This window comes from Microcebus murinus, chromosome 3 (assembly GCF_040939455.1).
Source record: "Microcebus murinus isolate Inina chromosome 3, M.murinus_Inina_mat1.0, whole genome shotgun sequence".
Classification (NCBI taxonomy): Eukaryota; Metazoa; Chordata; class Mammalia; order Primates; family Cheirogaleidae; genus Microcebus; species Microcebus murinus.
Genome location: NC_134106.1, coordinates 86227984 through 86255965, shown reverse-complemented (window position 1 = coordinate 86255965; position 27982 = coordinate 86227984). Strand labels below are relative to the sequence as shown.

Sequence of the window (27982 nt, the reverse complement as noted above, 5' to 3'; positions counted from 1 at the left end):
ATGGCCCATGTTGGGGACCGTAAGTGGACGCCCTGGCTCCCTGTCCTGGTGGTAAGTGGGTCTCAGCACCTCACCCCCATATGCCCTCACCCTGCTAGTGGTCCAACCGGTTCCTAAGCCTCCTCAGCCTCAGTTTGCACAGCTGTAAGATGGGAATAATGATCATAGTAGCTGCTTCTGAGGGCGAGAGGAGACCGTGCCTGCAAAGCACGGAACACGCCCCAGGCTCAGGTGGGATTTATTTAGTAGGTAACCCCTTTGTAGGGTCTGGTGGATAGAAACGTCCCGAGTGCTTATAGGTGTTGTGATATACACAGCCCAATCCTGTGTGATGAGCCCTTGTGGGCCACGCAGCTGAGAAAGATCCAGAAGATCCAGCCCTCCTCCCTCCCAGGAGTTCAGAGGAGCCCCCACCCCACCCCACGCATTAGAGGCTGGGGGAGGGGCCGCCACCTCCCTGGTGGTTGCCTGGATGGAGAGAATCAGGAAAAGGCCTTGGGGCTGGGATGTAGCTTTGACAGCAGGGGGAGGAGGAGGTGGCTCTGGGTGGGGGACATGGAGTAGCCATGCCAAGTGACTGACTGAGAGTCAGTGGGACTTGGCCCCAATGTCACTGGCTGGCCTCTTCCCAGCTCTGAGCCCCCAGCAGAGCCCCCCACCCCTGGGCGCTCCTTTCTACGTCAGCTTTGGGCCCTCCAGGTACTCTGAGCAAGTGCGTGTGTTTCCAAGGAGGCGTGGAGGCCACAGTGACCCTCATTTTCACTGCAGGTGTCTCTGATGTGCTCGGCTGGAGCTGAATACTCAAACTGTGGCGAGAATGAGTACTACAACCAGACCACGGGGCTGTGCCAGGAGTGTCCCCAGTGCGGGCCAGGGGAGGAGCCGTACATGGTAAGGACCCTACTTCCCGACCAGCCAGGCCTCAGACCTCCTGGGCCTGGTATGTGCTCGGGGGAGCCGTCCTGCCCACCCTGAGCTTGCACTGCTGCACGAGCGGTCGCCAGGGTAAACCAAGTCTGTGCGCACTGGACGTGGAGATTGAGTGGCATGAGCTGGTGTGAGCCCAGGAATGGTGTGACCCCAGGAACGGTGCTCACCAGCCGAGGGACACGGCTGAGCATTTGCAAACAGATTTCTCAGGAGTTCTTTTTCATTTTTTTAGACGATTACTTTCATGTTCTACCTTGATGGAATGAGCGCAGGGTCATCTGAATCCAGAGCATGACTGAAGTGTCCTCCAAGAGTAGCACGCTTGCCCCCAAGGGCCCCGTCCTTTCTCCCCTGCGAAGGCCAACTGCGGCTGTTCTGCAGAGCGCTAAGGGAAATGGCTGGGGTTTCGGTATTTGGGGTTCTTGCAGAGAACTGAGAAAAGCCGGATACCAAGGGCTGTGTCTACTGACAGGGTGCTCCCGATGCTTGCTGAATTCATTTCAGGGACCTCAGAAGAGGGGTGGCATCGAACCCAGTGGGGACAAGCATGAGGCCAGAGTCAGGAGGCCAAGGCCTGGCAAGGGTAGCTTCTAGAACAGCCAGGCTGTCACTGCCCAAGGACCGCGGGGCTCAATTTTTATGGTTCGGCTGCTGCACTCACCTGTGTCCTCTGTCCCTCTCCCCCCTGCCAGTCCTGCGGCTACGGCACCAAAGATGAGGACTATGGATGCGTCCCCTGCCCTGCAGAGAAGTTTTCCAAAGGAGGCTACCAGATATGCAGGCGCCACAAGGACTGTGAGGGCTTCTTCCGGGCCACCGTGCTGACGCCAGGGGACATGGAGAACGACGCCGAGTGTGGGCCCTGTCTCCCTGGGTAAGCACGGGCACTGGCGGCAACCCCCGGGACGCTTGCTACAGAGAGCCCTGAGGGGCGAGGACCCCAGGAACAGGGCCATGGGCACTGCAGGCCTTGGTGCAGCTTCAGACCCACCCTTTGGCCCAGGCAGTGACCAGGACAGTCAGCCCACCAAGCTCTGCGTCCGTGCTGCTTAAGTGGACCTTAGTCACCGTAATACCCTCTGACTACCCAAAAGAAACAAACTGGTTGAATACTTGCCATGCAATAACACATGTCAAACACTTGGAGGAAAGAACACTAAAATTCCATACAAAAGCATTATTTTTAGTATTTTTAGTATTCTGGAAACACTGAGGGAAAAAGCTACTAATAGGAATGTGTGAGTCATGTGATGCCTATAATTATATTGGTTATGTATCAGAAGTCTTCAGAAAAAACAATAAAGTGAAAATACAGTTAGCCAGAAAGACAGAAAGATAAAATCTTCCTCTTTCCAGGCAGGACATACTGGCAATTTCTGCCTGGGGCCAGGAAAGTACAGCCTGACTCCCAGCAAATGCTAAGCCAGGGCTGTTGCTGCTTCCTCCCTCTAGTGGACACAAGACGCAGTGCTTTGCAAGGGCTGTGGACGGACAGACAGACAGACAGCTGTGGTGGAGGATCCAGTGGTAGAGCTGGTGGAGGTGGTGAAGGTGAAAAGGGAAGTGATGGTGGTGGAGGTGATGGCACAGGTGGTAGAAGTGATGGCAGTGGTGGCACAGGTGGTGGAGGTGATGGCAGTGGTGGCACAGGTGGTGGAGGTGATGGTGGTAGAGGTGATGGCAGTGGTGGCACAGGTGGTGGAGGTAATGGCAGTGGTGGCACAGGTGGTGGAGGTGATGGCAGTGGTGGCACAGGTGGTGGAGGTGATGGCAGTGGTGGCACAGGTGGTGGAGGTGATGGCAGTGGTGGCACAGGTGGTGGAGGTGATGGCAGTGGTGGCACAGGTGGTAGAGGTGATGGCAGTGGTGGCACAGGTGGTGGAGGTGATGGCAGTGGTGGCACAGGTGGTGGAGGTGATGGCAGTGGTGGCACAGGTGGTGGAAGTGACGGTGCAGGTGGCAGAGGTGATGTGATGGAGGTGATGGCAGTGGTGGCACAGGTGGTGGAGGTGATGGTGGTGGAGGTGATGGCAGTGGTGGCACAGGTGGTGGAGGTGATGGCAGTGGTGGCACAGGTGGTGGAAGTGACGGTGCAGGTGGTGGAGGGGACAGTGGTGGTCATAGTGGCAGTGTTGTTCTGAATAGCACACTACACTTCACAATGTGCTTGTGCACATGTTGTCTCCTTGGATCGTTATATCAGATTAAGAGGAGGAAGAAAATAACTCTATATCCGAAAGGTAACATTGAGCATTAGTGTGCTAGAAGAAGAATGTCCCCAAAAAAGTCACAAATACTCACCAATTTAGAAACAGATGAAATGTGAATAACTCTTCAAAATGAGGAGATATTTTAAACTCGCTGAAAATAACCTCAGTTCCAATTCGTTACTGAGAAACTTCCATTTCCGTGGTTTCCACCACCATCTCTGCTGGTGACTGTCCCCACCCCCAGGCTCCCCACTGCCCGGTCTCCAGCTCAGGCCCCGCTCCTGAGCTGCAGACCACATGTCCACATGTCCTCTGGACGAGCCCACATCTTCGTTCCTGACACCAGTTATGGTTCAAACGTGTTTCTCAAATGAACCCGTAAAGCAGGAGAAGCTAATTGTAGCACCTATGTTTTCAACATGGAAAGAAAGCAGATATAGCTATAACCGGGGAAGATAGCAGAAAACATGGTCCATAGTCTTTAATTCAGCCATGCATTGCTGTGTTGCGGGAGCACCAAAAGGAGCATCAGCGTCGGAGGCAGCACCGGCGTCGCCCTCCCGCCCACCGCACCAGCACCCACGGACGGGCTGCTCCGTGCAGACACCGGGCTTGACTCGGGATGGGAGAAATTTCAGTGGGATCTTGACACTGGACGGCTAGAATCAGTCTCTGATGATTTACATGCTTCCTAGAACTTTACCTTGATGGATGGATAGATTTATTTTATGGATTTTTATTGGTGCAGATACGTGACCCATGAAAGCAATGCAGAGCTTCCATGGATTAACTCTAGAAAAGCATGCACACCTTGCCACACTCACTTGGGAAGAAAAGAACCTCTCTACAAAACCTATTTTAAGAGCCTCTGAGTGTGAGTACTTGACTGGACATTTGCAACCTAATGTACCAGTGGAGCTGGTACATTATTTTGCTAAGCCTGTGCCAGGCGAGCACCGTGAGACAAGGAGGACAGGCATGGTTCCTCCCTTTTTGGTGGAGGACTGAGATGAGGACATCAGCGGCCACAGCGCAGTGCAGTAAGGCACACACCACGTTCTAGAAGGCAAGGAAGGCCTTCTCGCCTCATGGTTGGGGAGGTGGGATCAGCGGGGGTCTCAGAAGGCCTCTGGAGGTGACACTGGGATGGGTGGGAGGTGGCCAGGCTAACAAGTAGGACAGAGGCCTCCAAGAGGAGGTACTGATGCCAAGGCCCAGAGGGCTGGGCAGCCGGATGGGACCTGGAGCTATGGGTGGGTCTCTGTGGCGGGAGCGAACAGCGCATGTGTGGAGTGTGGAGCAGCCAGAGAGGTGGGCAGGGGCCTGTGGGTGGGGCTCTGGGAACCACTGCTGAAGACTTGAGTCTTCAGCTCAAAGCCTAGATGGTGACCGTATAGACGACCGAGCCAGGTGGCATGTGGTGGGCTGTGCCTTAGAACAGTCCTCTTGGCTGCAGTGAGGGAAGTGGCTGAGTAGGGAAGAACCTGGAACGTGGGGACCAGGGACACAGTGGGATGTGCAAGGCCTGGAGAAGGTGTTGGGGGCTGGAGGAGAGTCTGAGAGCCCCTGGGCAGGTGGACTGGCCAGAGCTATGGGCTGGTGCACAGGGTAGAGACAGAGGCTCAGAATGGGACTCTGAGGTGTGCGCTGGCTGGCCAGGTGGATGTGGTGCCACTTGGTCAGATGTGAAATGCAGAAGGAAAGGGAGGTTTGAGGGGTGGAGGGAGGGTGGAGTCCGTACGTGCAGAACAATCCCTGTAGGACACCCGTGCCAAGGTGACTGACAGAGATGGATAAAAAGGCTTGCAGCTGTGGGCGACAGCCAGGCCAAGGGCCAGCACTTGGAAGTCACCTACACACTCAGGGAATCCGGAGCCACTGGTCCAGAAGGGCTCTGCGAGGCGGCTCTGTGGACCAGGAGGAGGTGGCTGCACCTCGTAGCCTCGCCGACCCAGCACTGCAGACTCTGACCCGGCCGTAGTTCGGACCTGAGAATGCACCCATCAGTGGCCCGTGAAATTCAGCCATGATTTTGTTCCAGATGATCTCAGAGGGGCAGCGAGTATGTGCACGGAGCGGCCTGTTCCATGTTCACTTAGAGCCACAGAGCCTTTCCAGTCAGCAGGACGAGCTTGGGTCCATGCGTCAAGCGCCCTGTCCTTTAGGTAGGGGCCATGTGGTCACAAGAAAGGCTGACTCTGTGGCAAGCAAGACAGTGTGCCTTGTCCCGATACATTTACCAGAAAGTGTCTTATCACTAAGAAGTTTGACGCTGGAAGGGCCTGGGCTCTCTGCCTCTGGACGGACTCTGGCGGCCGTGGCTGGCCGCTGCAGGGGCGGCGGGGAGGCTGCCGTCTCTGCTTCCTCAAGGTTCTTTCCAGCTCTGGAATCTCGAGCAGCCCCTCCTGCTTCCCGGAAACTGTAGTCTGCTCAGTCCACACCACCTTCAGCAACCCGGGATTCGGCGAGGCCCAGAGCCCCCCCTGAGCGAGCAGAGAACCCTGTGCAGGGGGCTGCATCCCCACACGCATCCCAGGGCCTCATGTCACTCCACGATGTGAAAGTGGCGTGGGCAGTTTCAGTCGGCTCTGCAATGTTCAAATCAATCACTCCTAGCCTGAGGCCACCAACATCGAAGGCCCCCTGCCTCACCTTGGGCCCCAGGGCACCCCCGCCCCCGCAACACACACACACTCGAACAAGGCTTTGCCAGGGTGGGTCCCTGCAGGCTCCCTGCTTCCTGTTCCATGGCAAGTTTGAAGAACAAAATGAGGCTCTCACACACTGTGCGACAGGAGGGTTACAAGGAGTTTTGCAAGTTGGTTTTGTTAGCTGGATGAAAGGCCGTGTTCATTCGTGAATCGGTGTGGTTTTGAGGTGACGGGCGCAGACTCCTCGTTCCTGGCCACCTTGTCCTCTCCGCCCTGTGGTCTGGCACACTCCGCCTGGTGCGTGGCTGCGACACTCCCGGAGCAGCCAGCAGCACCCGGGGCCTTCCTGTGGGGAAAGGCTGTGTGGGCGGCCCAGGGACAGGAGCAGGAGGACAGGAAGAGAGAGGGGCTGGGCTCCCTCCCCCAGCCTCCCAGGGCTCGCTCAGCCCCCAGGGCCACCCCTCTGCAGCTTCGGGCCGGGTGGCTGCGGCAGGGGTGAAGGGAGACTGGCTGGCTCTGCTCGCCCGCGTGTCGGAGGGAAATGCAGCATCTGAGGACTCAGCAGTGCCCATTACAGGTTCAGGAGTCCTGAGAAAAGGAAATTTCTGGGAAAGTCCATGCTGCGTACTGACTTGGAGAACGTCGACCCATCAATGGAAGATCCTTGGGGCCACAGACTCACTCTTGTCCTGGGCGACACAGCTCAGCCTGCGAAGAACGGGGGAGGAAAAGAAAGAACTAGGGGAAAATAAACATATGGATCAAAGAGAAGGAAATTAGACCTTTACAGAAAGATGAAGGGGCCTGGCCCTCGGATCCCTAAGTGCACACTCGGCTTCGGGCGGGTGCAGGGCGTCGGGTGGAAGGTGGCGTGTCCTTTGTCCCGACCAGCCCAGCGTGAAAGACGCAGGTGTGAGCCGCGCCATGACTTGAGGCCTGAAGAGAAACCCCCTAACACTTACAAATGTTCTTTGCGGCAATACACGCTAGGAAGAGATGGCTTCTCCTCACTGGGAGACATGGAACACTCACGCGGTTCAGAAGGACAATTCCATAGCAGCCTCCTGGAGCCAACATATTTTGAAAAGTGCCTTTCAGCGTTGTTCCTTCGCTAAGTGGCTTGGCACATGGCACAGCTTGGCCCACAGGGACGGTCAGGGCAGGAGCATGAAGCTGCAGCCACCCAGGCCCCCAGGGAATTAGAAAGAGACCCTCACGCTGCGAGCAGCGCCCTGCGGCAGAAGGAGAGGCCACCGACACGGCCCCAGGACAAAGCCACGGCCACAGGACAGAGCCACCACCTCCCCGGTGCTCAGAGTGCGGTGGCCCCAGTGGGCACCCATCTAGAAGCCCAGGTGCTCCATGCCCACAGCGTGGCTTGGGAGCTCCATCTATGACAGGGTCGGGCCTGGCACCCGGGTTATCCGGGCCGGGCAGGAATGCCTGTCAGGGCCTCTGCCCATCTCAGCATCTCCAACTTCTGCAGAGAAGAACTCGGTGTCATTCACTCCTGTCCAACCAGTGTCTGCCTAGAACCTTCCTACCTCAGCACCGAGCAGGAACTTCTGGGAATCCAGATGTGACCCAGGCTTGCCCTCAAGTGTCCCCCAGTCCAGGGGCAGGGCTGGTCACCGCAGGCAGAGCGAGAATGCCGTGGAGGGAGGAGGAGGAGGTGGAGGCGGAAGCCTTCGAGCCTGAGATGTTCCCCAGATACAGCAATGTTGTCCCTGGATATTAGAAAGCCACAGGTGGGGCCTGCCCTGGCTGACTGGCCCCTGTCATCCTGCAAAGCCACATGGAGACACGCACCCCCTGCTGGGGACAGGACCGTCATCTGCCCACATGGCTCCCTGCTCCACCAGCAGGGAGATGGCTTCTAGAAGGGGCAGAGGTATGTTTGAGAGAGGCTTTTCCAGAAGGCTTAGCTGTAAAGCTGGCTGTGTGGCTTCTCGGAGGCTGCTTTGAGATGGGTTAATTGACGTTTACAAGATACACAGGGATCTGGGGATAAAAGGCTTTGAGCAAGGGCAGGCAATTATGATCCTGGTGTTACTGGTGGTGGTCCAAGCTCTCGAAGGCTGGAGTCCAAAGACCCCCGCCCGCCCTCCCGTCCCAGCAGCCACTTACCACTGCTGTCAGCGGGGCCCTCGTGGGGCGCAGCTAATAAAAAAGAGATTAAAGAACAACCACGGAAAAATCCAGTAGCGGAGAGGGATTTCTCATCTCTTGAATCATAATACGGGAAGCATTGGCACCCGCTCCCTTTGTTTAATCAACTTCTCACAATGTGATAAATGGCTCCCTGCTCACGCTGAATGTTTGTTTATGGAAAACGGTCGCACAGAGCTGTGAGCCCCGAGGACCCCAGATGTGCCCGGGAGGTGGGGCGCCTGCAGGGAATGCCACCATATGGCAGACCCCTGAGAGTGGGACCTGAGCCAGTTACGTGGCCATGGGGCTGGCATGGTGAGCTCAGAAGACATAATGGAACATCACTGGGGGGTGAAGGACTTCAAACACTGTGGATGGCTTATCCCTTTCTTTAAATGTGTGCACCCCCAGTGTAAACGCTTGCAGGTAAACAGGTGTCTTTGCTCAAGTGCTTCCCGAGGAGGGAGCAGTTAGGGCTTGGCTGTGTCGGGGGGGCTGTTGTGAAGGCCACCTGTGTGGGCCTCTCTGGACACGGCAGCCACACTCTGGTGGCCAGCTCCATTCAGTGGCATTCAGCAGCCATCCAAGGGGGCTGGCTGTCCCAGGGAGACGCAGAGGCACTTTTGTCCATAGTCCCACCAGGCTATGGGACATCCCACTCATGGAGGGGATGGTTCTCCTCCAAAGGGGCCTGGCCCCTGGTTGGCGAGCCCCCCAGATTGCTAAACAGGGTCTCTGCACGGTGGGCACGCAGGTATTTTGTGGATGATGTTGATGAGGGTGGCCGTGATACACACACTGAATAAATCCACTGGTGAAAGGAACCGAGAGGGGGAGAAGATTAAAAGAAAGGCCCAAACCGACCCAATATTGGAAAAAGAATGTTCCATTTAAAGACATGCTGAAAGCCCCCATGCTGAAACGCAGCAGACACAACGGGCTGCAGCTGGGCAGGGCCCCTGGTACGTGGTGTCCCCTTCTTGCCCGGCTTTGGTCGTGGGCTTGCCGAGTGGCCCAGTGCTTGCTTGTGGAGCCACCCAGCTCACCTGTCTCTGCTGTGTCTCATCTCTCCCCGTAGCTACTACATGCTGGAGAACAGGCCCAGGAACATCTACGGCATGGTCTGCTACTCCTGCCTGCTGGCTCCCCCCAACACCAAGGAATGTGAGTGCTCTGACCCTCCCTCGGGAGGGTGTTTGCTCAACATTGCTATCTTTCATGACAGGGGGTGGCAGAGAGGGGCCCATCATAGTGCCTAGACAAGATGAACTTTGGGGAAGGTGTAGCCGAAATGCTCCAATCCTCCCGTCCGGTCAGCAGCAGGTCTGTACAAGGAGAGAGGTTTGCTGTAGCTGAGCTTTGAGTCACAGGCTGAGGTGCTAGTGCAGGTCGGCCACCAGCTACCTGAGCAAGTCCCTTAACCTCCATGAGCCTGTTTTCTCACCCGTAATATAGAGGAACTAAAACCTGACGTCTCCCGTCCCAGGCAGTCATTGGCAAACCCAGTGAGGTTGCAGGAGCACAGATATCTTGCAAGGTGCTAGACAATTGTAAGTTCCAAGGAAACTGCAAAGTGCTAGACAGCTGTGAGGCCGAGGGAAATGCAGAAGTGATCACAGTTACTGAAAGAGATGCCCCAAAGCACATGTAAACAGAGTCCGAGTTTACAATCCGTCCTTGGGCTGTTTCTTTCCTGTCCACTTTCGGTCTGACTTTCATGGGCGTCTACTCATGAGAAACGGCTGGGAACCTCTGCTTCAGAGGTGTGGTCTCTTGGATTTGTGGCCTTGGGACAGACTAATAAGGCAGGATGGGATGCTGGGAGGAAGCTGGGTGTCTGGTCCCCGGGCTGCAGGAACACCTGTGACCCTCCTGCTCTGGGGTGGTGCCTTCAGGGTGGAGGAGCTGGCCCTGGGACCCTGCCTGTCCTCACTCTCTGTAGGCCCCCCTCACCCGCATGTTCTCACAACAATCTTGTCTGGGAGAACAGGATAAGGGAGAACAGGGTAAGGGGCTGCATCTTAAAACAGAGATGCAGGGAGGAGCAGCCCCTCCCGGCCTCTGTGCCGTGGGCCCCGGGCAGTGCCCTCGGGGGAGGGCCATTCCCTCCCCAGCAATTTGCAGAAGCAGAAGAGCCCTGCCACGCACTTCCACTTCGCTGTCTTTAAAGCTGGGCTTTCTTTCCCATCCATATGCTAGTTAATTCGCAAGCAGGAGGAGGCCTGACTGTGGGGAAGTCAGCCGCCGTCCCCAATGTGCCTTCTGCAGCAGTCAGTGCCGGATGCTCTGGGACGAAGTCTGGGAACATGTCAGACGCTGCACCTTTTTAGAAAAGGCTCTTTGCCTGCGCTGCCTTGGAAAGAAGCAACTCCGCCCCCTCCCCCGCCAGGGGCCCTTCTCCCACGCGGGCACAGAGCTGGCCTCAGTGCCTGGCAGGAGGGCCTCAGGTCAGGCAGGCGCCTCCCAGTCCAGCAGTGTCAGTCCCCTGAGTCCTGGAGATTTTACAAATGGGCACATCTCACTCCCCACACAGCCCTTAACTGCTTCTGGGAAAACCAGCTCCCACTGAGGCCTCAGGGAAGCAACAGAACCCCCTTGGGCAAGTCCTCAGGCCTCTGTTTGCTTATCTGGGAAATGGGGAGATGCCACCAGCTCAGCCTTGTGATGTGACAGAGTGGGTGGAGCCTCAGTGTGAACATGAAAAAGAGAGTGACATTCTACCCAGCCTGCACTTCCCCTGCTCTGGTTTCAATCCAGACATTTTTTATTTATTTTTAAGAGACAATGTGTTGCCCAGGTTGGCCTCAAACTCCTGGCTCAATAAAGCCTCCCACTTCGGCCTCCCAGGTAGCTGGGACTACAGGTGTGCGCCGCTATGCCTGGCTTCAATCCAGAGACTGTTTTACCCAAGATACTGGCTCTGGAGTCAGCAGAAATGTCAGAGGTAGAAAGGCTGGCTATGACCACAGCCCCCGTGAAGTCACAGAGACCCAGACTCACAGGACTGCCATCAGCAGCCCCAGCCCAGGGAAGCCAGGGACTTGGGGAAGCCTCATCTCGCCAGGACCCCGAAGGCGGATCGAGAGCACCTTCCCTCACACCTTCCTTGTCTGGTCTACCTGGCCCTTGCCCAGTGAAGTTAACACCCTTGGCACTCTGCGTCGGTGAGTGGTGGACTCTCCAGACCACTGTCACGGAGACGTGCCAAGGGCCCCCTGGCCACAGGTACCACAGATGGAGCGGCTGCCTCTGCTCCCTCCCAAGTCCCCATCCTGTGTCATGTGTGGAGTTGCTTCTTCGTTTTACAAGGTGTGAGGACTGAGAAGTGTGCGGCTGCTGTCCACTTAGGGGACATAGGGTGGATGACTCAGGGACCAGCAGGCTGTGCTAGCCAGCAAGTGGCTGCTTAGAAACACCACTCACAGCAGGGGGGTGCGTTTCCCCCAGAACCTTCTCTTAAAGAAAAGGACCCTGCACTGGAAGCTGCAGGACTGGCCTTAGGGGCGTGGATGTCAGGGCAGCCGCTGCAATCTTGTCCTTGCCGCGCGGCGCGGGCTGCCTTTTCTGCAGCGCAAACCCGCTTCTCGAGTTTCTCCAGACCTGGAGAGACAAACGTGCGAGAGAAGGAAATTCATTTGAGACATGATTGTTTTTATTAATTGCAAAACACAAGTCCGGCTTAAAAGAAGGTTGACCATCAGGACACTGTCTTTTCTGGGGTGAACCTTTTTGTTTGTTTTAGTCGTTGTTTAGGGTTTTGATTTGTAGCAAAATTAACTTCCATCTTATCCCTGCTGAGTGACACTCTCTCCAGCGAAGGAGTATTTATGAATCGTAGCTTTGAGAGACGGCGAAGAGAATCCCTGCTCTTAAACAGCTTGGTCACAAGTATTTTAAAAATGTATCTTAGGAAGTACCCTAAGATGTGGGAAACACACCACGAGTCAACTCAGATTTGAGGCCATGGGTGGTTCTGTTACCCCTTTTACATGTTCTTATTTTTTCCAGAGTTTTAATAGTGAACATATATTACTTTTTTATATTTTTATATTACTAGAAAAAGTATTAAGAACACATTCCTGCTCTATTTAGTTGAAGGAATTAGTCAATTATCACCCTAGTAATACTTTCATACACATACTATTTTCCTCGTTTTGGGTATTTTTTTTTTTTGAGGCAGGGTCTCACTCCGCTGCCCAGGCTGGAGTGCAGTGGTGTCACCATAGCTGCTGTAGCGCCAACTCCCCACCCCAAAGATCCCCCCACCCACGCTCCCCAAGTGCCAGGATCACATGTGTGTGCCGCGTGGCCAGGCTTCCTCATTTTCAGAGACTGCGTATGCCCTGTCTCAGCTCATGGGAAAACTGAGCCCGTGGGACTCGCAACCTGCCCCTCCCTGCCATTGAGTGTCTTTTTATTTAAAGAACAGTGACCACGAGAGGTCAGAGTCTTTAGGGATCATTAAACACGCTAAGAAATAAAAATATTTAGCCTTCCCCTGCCCACATCCCTCCAGCCCATTCAAGACCGAGAATTCCAGATCAATTAGCTCTACGGCCACATCGTTCTGTCTTTGAAGGTGGCACTTCCGGATCATCTGAGGTGGCTTTGTTCCCCCTGCAGGTGTGGGAGCCACCTCGGGAGTCTCCGCCAGCTTCCCCAGCACGTCCGGCAGCAGCACGCTGTCCCCCTTCCAGCACACCCACAAAGGTATGACAGGCGCTTGGGTACCGAGCACCCATAGTTAAGGGGTGCGGGTGGAAGCTAAGAGGAAGAGAGGAAATAATTAGCAGCAAGGATCGCAGAGTTCTTCCCACCTGAAATCAACTATCACCTCCCTTATGTGATGAGTCACACGGTGCCCCTGTTGCAGGAAGTAGTAATTATCTCTGCAAGGAGTGGAATAGATCACTCACTCCGTGGGTGTCCGGGACCCACTGGCAGGTGCTGGTGATGAAGGCATGTTGGGGGGCTGCTGGGCGGGGGACCAGCACTTCCTGGGCTTTGGTTTGGAGTCAGTAGCAGTCCTGCGGCTGGCTGTCAGGTACACCTGCTGCCCCCAGCACTGCCGTGTCCATCTTCAGTAACTCCGTTTCATTCTCCCTAACTCCCCAGGGTTGCAAATGATTGTGGAGGACTCTCAAAGAGTAATCTTTCTCTCAGAGCCAGTCCTTTCCTTCTCGAGAGGGTGTAATTCCTTCCCGTTACTTACACACATCACACATCTAGGCCCAGGTCCCAGTGAGGCTGGGGCACCTGTCGGAGCCCACCGAGCCTGTCATCGGGCCTCCTACGTACCCGTGCAGCCACAGGCAGGGACACTCTGCTGGGATGTATGAACCTCGTTCCCACCGGGCCCCGGGGGAGTAGCACACGACACGGAGAACAGCAAAATGCTCTGTCACCCAGACCGGGCATCCAAATGCTGTTTTGGGTATGCCACAGATACTTCTGGGGGGATAGGGGGGCAGTTTTCCTGCAGACCCACCTGCCCACACGGGGGCTCTCAGCTCTGGTGCCCCCCCAGCTGACGTGGGAGGCTCAGATGCCTGTCACCCATGGGTGTAGGCGGCAGGGAACCTGGGTGCTGTTTCATGAGAACCAGGGGCCAGTTTGATTATTTTAGAGAATTAGAACAAACTTTAGGGTGTTTTATGTGCCCGAGGCTGACGTTAATCAGGAAAGTGAGCAGAGTCCCCTGGGGTAAGTGAGGGTCCTCCTGGTGGGGGTGGCAGGGCTGAGGGGCTGAGGCAGGGCTGAGGGCACCACTGTGCCCTGGACTCTTACGATCACACTTAGGTTGGAATCACATGAGGTGCAAAATAGAGCCAAAGCAGGAACGCGGTCTCGAGCCGTGGAGCTGACTCTTGCTTGGAAATGCCCAAACTTGGTCTGCGCCGCCTCCAGGACACTCTTGTTCATGGTTCCCTTCTTGTCTACACCAAACCTTGCCCTCAGGTTCCCAAAAAAGGAGAACCAAGAGCAACCAGGCAAACGTGGACCCTGGCATCCCCAGCGAAGTCTGGAGAAGCCACTCTGAGAGTGGCCAGGGGGCGCATGGGCCTCCTGACCTGGCAGCCAGGGCGCGCATGGTGGCTGCTTCTCAGATTAGGCAGCTTTCCTCACTCCAAGGTCCCCCGGAACCGTCCCAGCAGCAGGGCCATTGCTTCCAGGGCCATCAGCCTGAGTCCTGGGTCACTCATGTTCTCTCTCCCCTGATGCCAGCAGAGCTCTCAAGCCAAGGACACCTGGCCACCGCCCTCATCATCGCGATGTCCACCATCTTCATCATGGCCATCGCCATTGTGCTCATCATCATGTTCTACATCATGAAGACGAAGCCTTCCGCCCCAGGTGACGGCCTGCACCCCACGCCCCGCCCTCTCGGGCCCTCCGGCAGCTCACCCTGTCGGAGAGCCTGCTGCTTACCTGACCCTTCTCTCCCTGACCAGCCTGCTGCGCCAGCCACCCGGTGAAGAGTGTGGAGGCCCCAGTGAGCAAGGACGAGGAGAAGAAAGAGGCCCCAGGTCTGCAGGCCCTACTTCTGCACCACCCCACGAGCACAGTGTCCGTGGCTTCTCACTGCCTCTGCTCCCTCGCCACCCAGCAGGGCCAGGGCAGCCAGGCTGTGCTTACTCTGGGCAGTGCCATGCGGTCACCGGGCAGTTCTGCCCAAGAGTGGGCCCAGAGCAGGGAGGGGCCGGCTCGGAGCAGTTCTAAGCCCTTCCTCCCCAACCTTCCATCTCCCCGCAGACACTGTGGTGATCTTCTCTGAGAAGGATGAGTTCGAGAAGCTGACGGCAGCTCCAGCAAAGCCCGCCAAGAGGTACGTGCAGCTGCCCCAGCTCCTGAGTGGGAAGGGGAGTCAGGCATGCAGCTGAGTCACTGACAGGCTGCACCCCCTGACCTGGGGCTGGCCAGGGACACCGGGAGCCAGGGGCAATCCCGGCCAGCCTTGTCAGTGACCAGCAGGGACAGGTGGTGTGAGGGGCAGGTGGTGATGACTCCTCCCTGGGTCCTTCCAGGCGCCCTGGGCATTCCTCTCCAACACCTGCCCTCCGAGTGCCCCTCTTCTAGACCACGGGGCCCAGGCAGTGCTGGGATCGCTGCAACACTGGTGATGCTGCTGCGGATGACAGCCAGCAAACATGCATGCTTGGTTGGTCTGCAAATGTGTTTTCCCTCACAGCCCTAGGATCAAGGCGCTAACACCATCCCCATCTATAGGTCTGGAAGTTGTCACTCGCCCCAGGTCACACACTAGTGAGCAGCTGGGCTGGGTCCAAGGCCAGGCTTCCGACGAGCCAGGTGGTGGAATGAGGCCTCTTGAGGAAGAGATCTGACGTATGAAACTTCCACCATGTTTACCACACCTCAGAGTGCTGAACCAGCCCCTGCTTTTACAAGCTCGGGGGGAGGGAAGCAAACTTTTTGTTTGTGGTTTTGCATTTTGGTTTCTTTGAGACAGAGTCTCACTCTGTTGCTTGGGCTAGAGTGCCGTGGCATCAGCCTAGCTCGCAGCAACCTCAAACTCCTGGGCTCAAGCGATTCTCCTGCCTCAGCCTCCCGAGTAGCTGGGACTACAGGCATGCGCCACCATGCTCGGCTAAGTTTATATATAATTTTAGTTGACCAATTAGTTTCTTTCTATTTTTAGTAGTGACGGGGTCTCGCTCTTGCTCAGGCTGGTTTTGAACTCCTGTCCTTGAGCGATCTGCCTGCCTCGGCCTCCCAGAGAGCCAGAATTACAGGTGTGAGCCACCGCGCCCGGCCAGGAAGCAAACTTTTTATTCACCCCACTAGATGGTCACTGGGCTTGGTCCTGCTGAGGTTCCACGGGTCAACTCCAAAGCACTGGCTCCCAGCAAGGCAGTGCCCAGCACCCTGCCAGGCCTCCGCCTCAGTGGGCTGGCGCTGGAAGGACCCCAGCCATTCGATTGCCTCCCTTTGTGGATGGACACAGAGGCCACAAGAGGGTCACCAAACCAGTTCCAGGCAGAGCTGAGGCAAACCGTCCTCCTCGACACCCACCCCATGAACTTCCCATGATGTGTGAACTCTTGGAAGCCTTTCCTGCTTAGTTGCGGTGAGCGGTCCGCGCCCGCATGGAGCTCTGGCGTTCGTAAAGCACGGCTGCACGCATTGTCCCATTTGGAGAACACCAGTGTGTCTCATTGCTCCTGACATAAGGCCGGGAATCAAACTTGGAGCATAAGATCTTTGCATACTAGGAAAGAAGAATGGACTGTGTGCATAAAACTAGCCAGCCCTTGGAGAGAGGGTATTTCCTGTAATGCCTCAATTCCGATTGATCATTTTTCACACACCCTCACCCCGCCCAGGGATCTGTGGCCTACGCCCCACCGTGCACACTGGCGAGAGGTGCCAGGTCCAAGCCACTGCCCCCATGACCAAAGCCAGACTCTGGTCATGCCATGTGGCTCTGGCTCTTAAGCACGGCCTCACTGGGGACAGAGTTTGCTCCTCAGCCCCCAGTGCAGCATAGTACCATTTGTCTCAGCCTCTCCCCTTCTGTTCCTCTGGCCTTCCTTATTCCCAAAAGTAGGAAAAAGGGGTAGTCAAAAGGGCAGAGCAAGCCTCATGACTTGAATTTCATCCGAAGACAGGGAAAAGACCCTACTTGGAAAAATGACATATTTATTTCATGCACAAATATTAAATACAAATTAAAACCCAATGACTGTGCTTTAAAAGATGAGGCACTGACCTTTTGTTCCTGCTGTCCATTCTCAGGTACTGGGGACAAGGCTGGGGGCCACATGGTCATCTGTGGGGACAGCTTTTCTACTTCATCTGTGGTAGGGTTGGGACAGGGATGGCCCAACTGCATTCTTCCTGAAGCCCCAGAGCCTAATGAGATGTGGGTTCTGCTGGTGGCCTCATCATTATTTTTATTTCCTTTGTGTTATCCTGTCTATAGGACTGTGTTTGTATATGGGCTTCATTGCTGTAACCTAGTTACTAGCAAAAACAATCCTTTTTTTGTTTTCAAAGAAAAGTCTTCAGCCAAACCACAGGAAACAAGCAAGATGCTTATAAAAAAAGAATATCATTTTTCATAGATTTGGAATGGTGTTGAGAGTTTAAGCTCCAAGCCACGTGTGTCTAGGGCCAGCCTGGGTCCTGTGTGGACCTGGGCGGTGAGAGGTGGGGTGAGTCCAGGCTCGCCATGTGTGGCCACCCACCAGGGTGGGTGTCCCCTCCTGTGGTGCACATATTTCAGCCAGTTCACCCCACTAGTCATGAGGGGGCTTCCCGGGCACTAGGCTGCTTTTTCAGTTACTCTAAAGAGCTCACCTAGATCCAGTGCTGGCCAGAAAAACTCATTTGCTGAACGCGGAGACACAGGTTGAACTTGGTGCTCTTGGAGATCAGGTGTAGGGATCTAGAACATACTCAGTGCAACTTTACTGAGTTTCAGTGTGTGGCAGACGGCAGGTGCACAGATGAGCAGGTGCCGTCCCCACCCTAAGGGGCAGCCCTGGCCACTGGAGCTCCACTGCACCTTTGTGAAGCCCCCGCACAGCCACCTGCAGGTCATGCTGCGTGACAGTGACTTGTTTGGAAAGCAGCAGGGGCCAGGGACGTGTCTGTCTCATCTCACACCCCTTTGCCCAGTGCTCAGCAAACCTTGAGGGACAAGTCATTGCACCCGACTGTCCACACCTGGGTGACACAAGTCACCGCTGGGAGAACTTGTCAGGGCTGCAACCCACCAGGCACGTTAACCGCCGCCCCGCCCCTCCTGTTTCTGCAGCGAGAATGACGCCTCCTCCGAGAACGAGCAGCTGCTGAGCCGCAGCGTGGACAGCGACGAGGAGCCCGCCCCGGACAAGCAGGGCTCCCCGGAGCTGTGCCTGCTGTCGCTGGTCCACCTGGCGAGGGAGAAGTCTGCCGCCAGCAACAAGTCAGCCGGGGTGAGGCTCCCGCGGAGCTCGCCGTGCCGCGTGGTGGGAGACTGTCCCTCCAGAACTTTCTTGCTAAACGGGCTCCTTCTCCAAAAGTCCAATATAGGAGACCTGGACAGAGTGGAGGCTCACAGCAAGATAGAAAAAAGGGAAAACTCTTCTTTCAGTTATTATATCACTTGATAAATGAAAGTGAAAATCAATCAGTAAAGAGAAAAAAAGTTAAAATCACTTGGAATGCCAGCAGACAGGGAAAAAACCTTTGTAAACATACTGGCATGTGTCCAGCCAGATAATTTTCTGAATGTGTAATATACATACTTTTTTTTCCTGTGTACATAACATAAAAACAGGCTCACATGTACAAATTGTCCCCAGGGTTTTATCCCCCACAGCAGGCCCTGGGATGTGCTGTGGCCGGAAGTGTGGGCAGAGCCTCCCCCAGCCCCTGTGGACTGAGCCTGCAGTCCTCTCTCTGGTCCGTGCCCCTGGCTACAGATCCCAGCACAGGACAGCCACAGCGCTAGGCAGCATCGCTAGAAGTAAAAGTGCCTAAGTGGGATGCTGGCTGTGGCCTGCTCTGGCAGGACACCACGCTCTAGGCTTCCTCAAGTCCAGTGACCTCTGTCATGGGGCTGCCACTTGCAAGGAGGCTGGAGGCCTGAGGGACTGTACAAGAGGGACAGACAGCCGTGGCAGAGGGACACGAGCCCCTACGTGCTGTGGGCCTCTCCTCTCTTTGCGCCAGGCTTCATGCTAGGGGGAGGGTCCCCTGGGGCCAACTGGGTTCTCCGCTGTTACCTTCCAAACTAATGCCAGAGGTGGCCTTGGGTGTCTTTTGAGTCTGACTGCCCAGTTGAGCCCAAGAAGCACCCTTGGTGTGCCCCAAACATGTTTGGGTGGGAAAACCTAAAGAAAACCCTTTCTCCCCGTGCATTAGGGCTGAGGTCCTGGTGGCGGGGTGCAGCGTCCTTCCGCCGCGCTGAGGTGGAGGGCTGCTTCTTTGCTGCCGTTTCCCCCTTTATGAAAGTGAACATTCTCTTAACTCATATTTACAGATTCAGGGCCGAAGGAAGAAGATACTGGATGTGTATGCCAACGTGTGCGGAGTCGTGGAAGGTAAGCGTGAAACAGCCACTGGGGACCGGCACCCGAGGTGGTCCCCACCAACCACCCCGACGTCCGCTGCAGGAAGGGGCCATGAGCCCTGGCACTCCTGGCAGGCGACTAAACAGAGCTGACCACTGGGCTGTCAAGTGTGGGGGAGACGGGATTTGGCTCCCAGCTATAATAAGGGATCTCCCTTGTCTCCCGGGCACCCGCTGCTGGGACAGGGAGCAGAGCCATGAAGCCTCACACCCCCCAGGATCCCCAGCACCCCAGGCTAGTCTGGGAGCATGACTCTTTATCCCACGCTTAGCCTCCTCTCCCCTTCCCTCAGCGGGTCACAGTGTCCAGTGGCTTTGGGAGCCTCTCTCTCCCTTCCAAAGTCAGACTGTCTCACGGCAACTTCAGTCCAGGTGTGGGCAGGGAAGAGGCAACAGGACTAGGAACGTCAACATTGCAGTCTGAAATCCTAATCCTCAACTTCCAATCCCTGCAAAAGCCAGCCTCTAAATTACCTTCTTATTCACCCCAAAGATAAACCCTTCATGGCCCAGGTGAGTGGGTTTTCCCCACTTCCTGTTTGGCTGGCGTCTGCCCCTCTCCGCAGACGCCTGGTCATTGCCACACCCCCAACAGCAGCCTGCTGCGCCCGGGCAGGCCTGCGGGTCAGGTGCTGCATTGGCCAGACGTAACTCTACTGCGGTGAGTTCCCGGGCCAAGAATTCTTGGCTGCCTGTCAAAAGGTGGCATCTCTCCATAAAGACATGCCCAGGTCAGCCAGCCCCATCAAGCCTGGCACAGCCAGGACTGTCAGCTGCCCGATGCAGGATGGTTGGGGACTTGCATTCTATCTCTCAGAAAGCTCTTTCCTGCTCCAAAGTGTGTTAAGAATCTGTACCCCTGGGACAGTGGTTTTCCCCTTAGTTTTAAGCACCACACACACAAGAGGAGCCCCTCTAGTGAGCCTGGGAGGATACAGAGCTTGCAGCCCTGTGTCCCCAGCTACATATCCAGGTGTGTGTCCTGGTGTGCAGCCCTGTGTCCCCACCCCCAGCCCAGGCACACATACCTCCTAATCCCACCGTGATGTGGACATGGCCATGGCTGAGAACCTCAGCCCAGCAGCGCCAGCCTTGATGAACCTCAGAGTCACCTGCAGATCTTAACACTCTCTCCGCCTACCCAACCTCCACCCCAACACTCTGATGTAGTTCAGTCAGGGGTGAGTCCCAGACATCAATGTCTTTTTGGTGTTTTTTTCTTTAAGTCAACTTTTTATTTTGAGATGATCCTTACCATGCAGTGGTAAGAGAGAATACAGAGAGATCCTGTGTGCCCTTTACTTAGTTTCTCCTAATGGTAACATCTTGCAAAACTAGACACAAAAGTCGCAACATTGAGGTTGATATTGATACCATGAAGCTGGAGACCATTCCCATCCCCACAAGGACTCCTCCTGTTGCCCCTATATGGCTACACTCAATTCCCACCCACTCTATGGCCCAGGGGCCCAGAGGCCGGTAATCTGTTCTCAATTTCTATAATTTTGTCATTTCAAAGATGATATAAAAGTGGAATCATATAGTATGTAATCAGATTGTTTTGTTTATCAATAGTTCCTTTCTATTGAACATTCTGTGGTATGGATGGACCAGAGTCCATTTAACCATTCACTCAATGAAGGACATTTAGGTTGTTTCCATTTAGGAGCTATTAGGCATAAAGGTCCTATAAACATTTGTGTACAGGTTTATCTGTGAACATAAGTCATGATTTTTCTGGGATAAAGGCCCAGGAATGTGTTTGTTGGGTAATATGCTAGTTGCATGGTTAGTGTTTTAATAATTGCCAAAGCGTTTTCCAAAGTGGCTATACCATTTTATATTCCCAATGAATGAATGATCCAATATTTCTCCATATCCTTGCCAGCATTTGGTGGTGTTGCCATTTTGTATTTTAGCCATTCTGAGAGGTGTGTTATGATATCTCATTGTGGTTTTAATTTGTGGAATCCTAATGTTTGAACATCTTTTCTTGTGTTTGTCATCTGCACGTCCTCTTCAGCAAAATGTTTCTTCATGCCTTTTGCCCATTTTCCATTTATGTTATGTGATTTTTTGCTGTTGAGTTTTGAGAGTTCATTATACATTCTAGATGCTAATCCCTTGATGGATATGCGGTCTGCAAGTAGTATCTCCATTTTGTAGCTCGCTTAGCTTATCTTTCCACTCTCCTGACAGACTCTTTCACAAAGCAAAATTTTAAATTTTTATGAGTCAAATTTATCAAACTTATCATAAAGTTTTCCTTTTATGGATTGTGCTTTTGGTGTCAAGTTTAAGATCTCATTTTCCTAGCCCTAGATCCCAAAGATTTTCTCTCACAATTTTTTTCTAAAGGTTTTATAGTTTTATGTTTTACATTTAAGTCCATGATCAGTTTAAGTTTTATATAAGACTTAGGTCAAGGTTCATATATACAAGGTTCAATATACATGTAAGCCCATTGTATTTGCCCATATTTTTGCTTACTGTGTCCTTTTCTGATGTTCCAAGTTTCATTCTTTTTATCACTTCTTTTTTTGTTTAGAGAATTTCCTTTAGTTATTCTTTTAGAGTAAGTCTGTTGGTGACAAATTCTTAATCTCCCCTTATCTTGGAATGTCTTGATTTCCCCTTCATTCCTGAAGTATATTTTCACCGGATATGGGATTCTGGGTTGATAGTTCTTTTTTCTCAGTACTTGAAAATACTGTGCCACTTCTCTCTGGTATCCAGGTTTCTGATGATAAATCCACTGTCATTCCAAATCATTTTGCTTTTCCTCTATAGGTAAGGTGTTGTTTATCTCTGGTTGTTTCTAAGATTTTGCCTCTAGTTTTCAAAATTTTATTTAAGATGTGTCTTGACATGGATGTCTTGGGGTTTTTCCTATTTGGGATTTTCTTATCTTCTTGAATCTGTACACTTATGTCTCTTTACAAATTTGGGAAGTTTTCAGCTATTATTTCTTCAAGTACTTTTTCAACTCCACTGTTTTTCTCTTCTCCTTCTGAAACTCCATGACACAAACCTTAGCTCCTTTGTGATAAGCCCACAGGTCCCTGGGGCTCTGTGTTTTTCAGCTTATTTTCTCTGATTAAGTAATTTCTATTGTTCTATTATCCAGCTCACTGATTCTTTCCTCTGTCTTTATTCTGCCATTGAACATTCCTACTGAGCTTTTGATTTTGGTTATCCTATTTTTTCGGTTCCAATATTTTCATTTGGTTCTTTTTAATATTTTCTATATTTTGCTGAGGATTTCTTTTTCATTTGTTTTTTGTATGTTCATAATTGCTTCTTGAAGCATTTTTATTATGGTTTCTTTAAAATCCTTTTCAGATAATCTAACACAGGGGTCCTCAAACTTTTTAAACAAGGGGCCAGTTCACTGTCCCTCACACCGTTGGAGGGCCAGACTATAGTTTAAAAAAAATTATGAACAAATTCCTATGCACACTGCACACATCTTATTTTGAAGTAAAAAAACAAATGGGCAAAAACACCCACATGTGGCCAGCGGGCCGTAGTTTGAGGACGCCTGATCTAACATCTCTGTCATCTCAGTGTTTGCCTCTATTATTATTGGCTTTTTCCATTCATTTATGATCTTCCTGTTTCTCAGTATCATGAGTGAGTTTATTTTGAAACCTGGACATTTTCATGTCATGTCATAAGACGCTAGATCTTATTTAAGCCTTCTGTTTTAGAAGGCTCTGCAGCTGTGAGTGGTGCCCTTTGACAGCTCCATGGCAGGAGAATGGGGGTGAAGGTGGACACCAAGCTTCCCACCCAGCCTTCATTGACACCCAAGGGGGAGCCCCTTTTTACTGCTAGTTGGGGTCTGAGAGTTTGGTTTTCCATGTGGTCTCCAGTGACACTGGGGGGTGGGGGGGAGTTATTAGTAGCTGGTCCCTACGTGGCCTTCCCTGACACCCCCTGGCACAGTGTTACTGCCCAGTGAGGGTCAAAGTCTAGACTCCCCATTCAGCCTTCGATGGCCAGGGTCGAGGGTGGGGCCACAGCTTTTTCTGTGGTATTTGGGTGAATAGAGCAATTATTATCTATGTTTCATGCTTGCTAGGCTGCTCTTTTCCTAGTGCTTTGGCTAGAGAGCAGACTCCATCTTCCAGATGTAGAAATACATCCATTTTTAAAATGCTCCTAGGTGAGTCTAATGTACAGTTAGGGCCAAGAACCATTAGGCCACTGAGTTGGCAGTGATGTGGTTCATTTAACCCCAGCTTTGGGTTGTCCTTGAGAGCATCCTTCATAAAGTTGACTACTGTCCCCATAAAGGGACATCATATGTCCCTGTGACCCCCTCAGCCCAGGCCCAGGTAAGACAGGGTTACCCAACTGAGGATAACCTGCTAAAAATGGTGGTCATGAGGGGGTTACTATAACAGCCAATTTTAGCTGCCATTTTCCTAGTGGGGGTGGGTTATTACTGGACTGGGACACGTGTGGAGGGCCTCTTGTGACTGCCAGTGTTCTACGTGTTGTTTGCCTTAAGCTATACATTTGTTTTCTGTGGCTATCTGCATCTGTGCTTTGTTTTAGAATTTTTAAGAAGCTTTTAAAAATAATGTTGAAAGGTGTTCGGCTTCTGTTGACTGCCACGTGTGACACCTGACTGTGGTGTTGGTGTCCGTAGGTCTCAGCCCCACGGAGCTGCCCTTCGATTGCCTCGAGAAGACAAGCCGGATGCTCAGCTCCACGTACAACTCCGAGAAGGCCATCGTGAAGACGTGGCGCCACCTCGCCGAGAGCTTCGGGCTGAAGAGGGACGAGATCGGGGGCATGACAGACGGCATGCAGCTCTTTGACCGCATCAGCACGGCGGGCTACAGCATCCCCGAGCTGCTCACAAAACTGGTGCAAATCGAGCGGCTGGACGCCGTGGAGTCCTTGTGCGCAGACATCCTGGAGTGGGCAGGGGTGGTGCCGCCCGCCTCCCCGCCCCCTGTGGCTTCCTGAGGAGCAAACCTGTGGCCTGTCCTCCTGGGACCAGCCGGGGACCTAACGAGGGCCCCACAGCTGTGAGTGGTGCCAATAGACCTCCAAGAACTGAGGCTTTTCTGATAGGCCGCCGTGTGCCTTAGGCTGTTCAAGGGGCTGGAGGAAATGAGGCCTGTCTTCCAGCCTCACCAAAGGTAGAGGAGTAGAGCTGGGCCCCTCAGCACCCACCTGGGCTTCACCAGGTAGAGTAAATGTTGATTCACTCATCCAGCCCACCATTGACTCGTTCAAGAGACACTGTTGGGTACTCAAATGAACAGAACCGCGTGGGGATGACAGAGGTGAAGGATCTGGCCCCTGTGTTTGAGGAGCTTGCACTCCAGTGGGAGCCACAAGGAAGGCATGCTCACAAACCACTTTGCAAGAAGACATCAAACAAGCCAAGTGAAGAGATGCTAAGAAAATGGAATATAAGTTCCCAAGGGGAGTTGGCTTCCCACTGCGTGATGAAGGAAGGCATCCTTATGAAGAAAGCAAACGCAAAAGTTTGGGTAAAATGCCTATAAACTGCAGACAACCCGCTCCATGCATTGTTTCGGGTTCAGTACAAGTCGGTTAACATCACTAAGATAACTTTACCTGTTTTCCTGAGGTCATCTATGTTCCTACAGGCCTTCCGGTAGACAATGGAAGAGCTCGCTCTGCTGCGTCGTGTTGCCAATATGCAAGGCGTGCGTTTGTCCAATCAAGCAGCCGTGCGGCAGCCAGTGCTGTTTACTGCCTGAGGCCTAGGCCTGGGGACCCTCGGGTTCAGTACTGCATGTGAATGGCTTTCCACCCTCATCCACAGGCAGATCTGACCCTTTGGGGGAGCAGTGCTCCAGGACACAGCAGTTTAGATTATCACGTGTCAGACTGTGTTTTTGCTTCAGTCAGACATGAGTAATCAACTCTGCTTAGAAAGGGAAACGATGACTTCTGAGAACTCAGTCCTGCACAAGTCTAGATTCCAAAAGCGTCTGAGCCTGCAGCTGAGTCTCAGCATGAGAGTCTCAGGCTCAGCCTCCCAAGCCCGCCAGGGACAGTGCAGCCCTGCGGTGCAGCAGGGAGCCTGGCCTGGGAGTCCAGGGAGCCTCTCTGTCCCTCAGCCTCAGTTTCTCTTCTGGAAAGGAGAGGTTAGTTGGTAATTCTGTAATCAGGGAAGTGAGGTTCAGGTGAGCAAAATGAAAGTGGAGCTGTAGGACATGAGCACAGTGTGGGTCATCAAGTAAAATGGGAATAAAAACAGAAAAACTCAGAATTGGCATCTTCATAGTAAGTGCAATTGTTTGCCATAACATTTATGGAGATAAAGTTAATAAACCAGCATTGTTCTTGGCAGATTCTCGTAATCCACCTGTAATTGCCAAGAGCTCGGAAACCAGGCAGTGACCACTGCTGAGCTCCCTGATGACAGATCTGACAGTGATGCTTCCTTTAAAAAGTCACTGACTTATAAAGCAAAGTTTTTAAAATTACAGTTGCATGGCTGAGCAAATGTTTGGGGGGGTGGGGAATCAGTCATGTCTTTTATCACCAACAAGCAATTTCCTGCCAATGAATGCAGAACATACTGTGAGAGGATCATAATTAGGTCCTGAATATTTAATATCATCATTTACTGTGTCTGTTTGCTGCTGTTTTTCAGAACCTATTTGATAAATCCTGCAAGCTAAATACTCCATGGCAAAGCTTAATTATCCTTTTAATTCCTCTTTGAAATCCTTTCCCTGCTTTGTGATAATGATGATGAGAGTCTCCCCTTAATTACACTGCAGATGTCACTTGTGACGAGCAGGCTGTCCCAAGACAACAGCGTGCACCCTCCTTAGAACAGCGTGTTCAGTGAAGGAGGGGGTGGCTGTCCCTGGGCCTGGTGCTTGGCCTCGTTCCATGCTACTAGGACTATGCTGGCATCAGGCCACGGTCCACCGGCTCTCAACCTGCCGTTTTTAGGGAGCTAGTCCTTATACAGTTACACGTGCCTTCTCATTTACTTATTTGGAAACAAATCAAAGAATGATCTAATGATCTTTAGCCTACATCATGGGATTCATAATCAATGAAGCCATCATAATTCTCACTGACCAAACCTGCCCATTTTTGTATGGAGATAGTCATTGTTTCGAAATACTCAAAAACATTCAGAAAATACCCCAGGCTAAGTCTGTGGCCCTTTGCCAGAGAAGTCTTAATTGTCAATGTCTTTATCTAATTCTGTACATATAACTTATTATATTTTATAATCTCAATAAACACAAAAAGATTTACAGACTGCTGCAATGTGAGCTCTTTGTGTTTGTGGTGGGGGCGCAGCAAGTGGATAAGCTTCTGTGGCTCTGTTCCTGGTTAGCGCACTGCGTGTGATAGGACTGACTGTAGGATTGCAACCAGCCATACATGAAGTGCCTAAAATGTGGTGGCCTGGGCCACTCACTCGGCAGAAGCAAGTATTATAAGGAGAGCATGTGGAAACCACCTGGAACATTGCTTTCCAAGTTGCTACCATTAGTTCACAAGGAACTGCATCACTTACCTACTGCTGTATAACACACTATCCCCAAATTCAGTGCTTAAAGCAACAATCATTATCATTGAAGCTCAGGGGTGAGTAGGGGTCAGCTGACCTGCAAATCACATGCAGGCAGATAGAGCAGAAGATGAACTTCTGAGATAGGATTCTGAGAAGCTTCAAGAGAAAAACTCTACCTCAAGAAATGAAATGACCATTCTAAATGAAGAAGACAAGCTGGCTGTGGTGGTGTGCACCTACGTGCACGTAGGTGGTCACAGCTACTCTGGAGGCTGAGGGAGGAACATCGCTTGAGCCCAGGGGTTTTAGGTTGCTGTGAGCTAGGCTGATGCCATGGCACTCTAGCCAGGGCAATGGAGGGAGACTCTGTCTCAAAAAAATAAAATAAAATAAAATATAAATAAATAAATAAATGAAGAAGACAGCATTTCTAACCTGAAACTAGGGAAATTAAATGGATCTCAGAAAGAAATATGGCAGGAATAGGAACTATAAAACAGGAAGAAGCTGCAGTCCAGGAGATGGTTGAAAATATAAGGGAACACATTTCAGAATTAAAAATCAAAACCTTGCGATTTTTACTAAGAATAGACCAACACTTAAAACCTTGTTCTAATATAGAGGACCAAATTTTTAGTTTTGTATCAGTGTATTTTTAATGTCAAAAGTCAATCTTTAGAAAGACATAAATAATTCCCCTCTGATTATAGCCAAGTTGATTACATGCAAAATGCCTTTCATAAATTCATCCTTCACCAACCTTACCATGACTTACACAGACATTCCACCACATGGTTAAGCCTTTCTCTTTTGTCCTAACTTCCTCTTTCCTAAATAACCATTTTACTACACAATATTCTTTTCATACAAAATTATTTCCTTTTCTTCCCCGTCCCCCTTCCTCCCAGAGACAGGGTCTCACTGTGTCACCCAGGCTAGAGTGCAGTGGTGCAATCATAGCTCACTGCAGCTTCAAACTTCTGGGCTCAGCAATCCTCCTGCCTCAGCCTCCCAAGTAGCTGGGACTATAGGTATACACCACCACTCCTGGATAATTTTTCTTATTTTTTTTTTTTTTTATAAAGACAGGGTCTTGCTATGTTGCCCTGACTGGTCTCAAACTCCTGCCCTCAATCAGTCCTCTCACCTTGGCCTCCCAAAGCCTGGGATTACAGGCATGAGCCACCATATCAGCCTCTCTTTGTAACCTTCCTTACCAAAAATACATCTTCATACTCACAAATTTCTTTACATCTCTCTCCTACTTACTAGTTCCTTTCTGTGTTATTTCTATTTCCTTCCTAAATCCATATTTTGAGACAACTTTTACATAACATCTGAATTAGACAAAATTATTTTTTCTCAACAAAAGCACATATTAAAAATTAAGTTGGTAGACAAAACATCTAAATAAAGAAAAACTTGAGGA

The 27982-nt window shown here is 52.2% G+C and overlaps 1 protein-coding gene across 1 annotated transcript; it reads left to right on the top strand.

Annotated features, from left to right (window-relative positions):
* EDAR (ectodysplasin A receptor) lies at positions 1-26207 on the top strand. The gene is made up of 11 exons (XM_012737614.2): positions 1-51; positions 769-891; positions 1623-1804; positions 9021-9106; positions 12566-12652; positions 14171-14296; positions 14395-14469; positions 14696-14768; positions 17721-17880; positions 18930-18990; positions 23677-26207. The coding sequence occupies exons 1-11, from the start codon at positions 1-3 to the stop codon at positions 23997-23999; spliced, it is 1347 nt and encodes a 448-aa protein (XP_012593068.1). The 3' UTR covers positions 24000-26207.
* The last annotated feature ends 1775 nt before the right edge of the window (positions 26208-27982 follow it).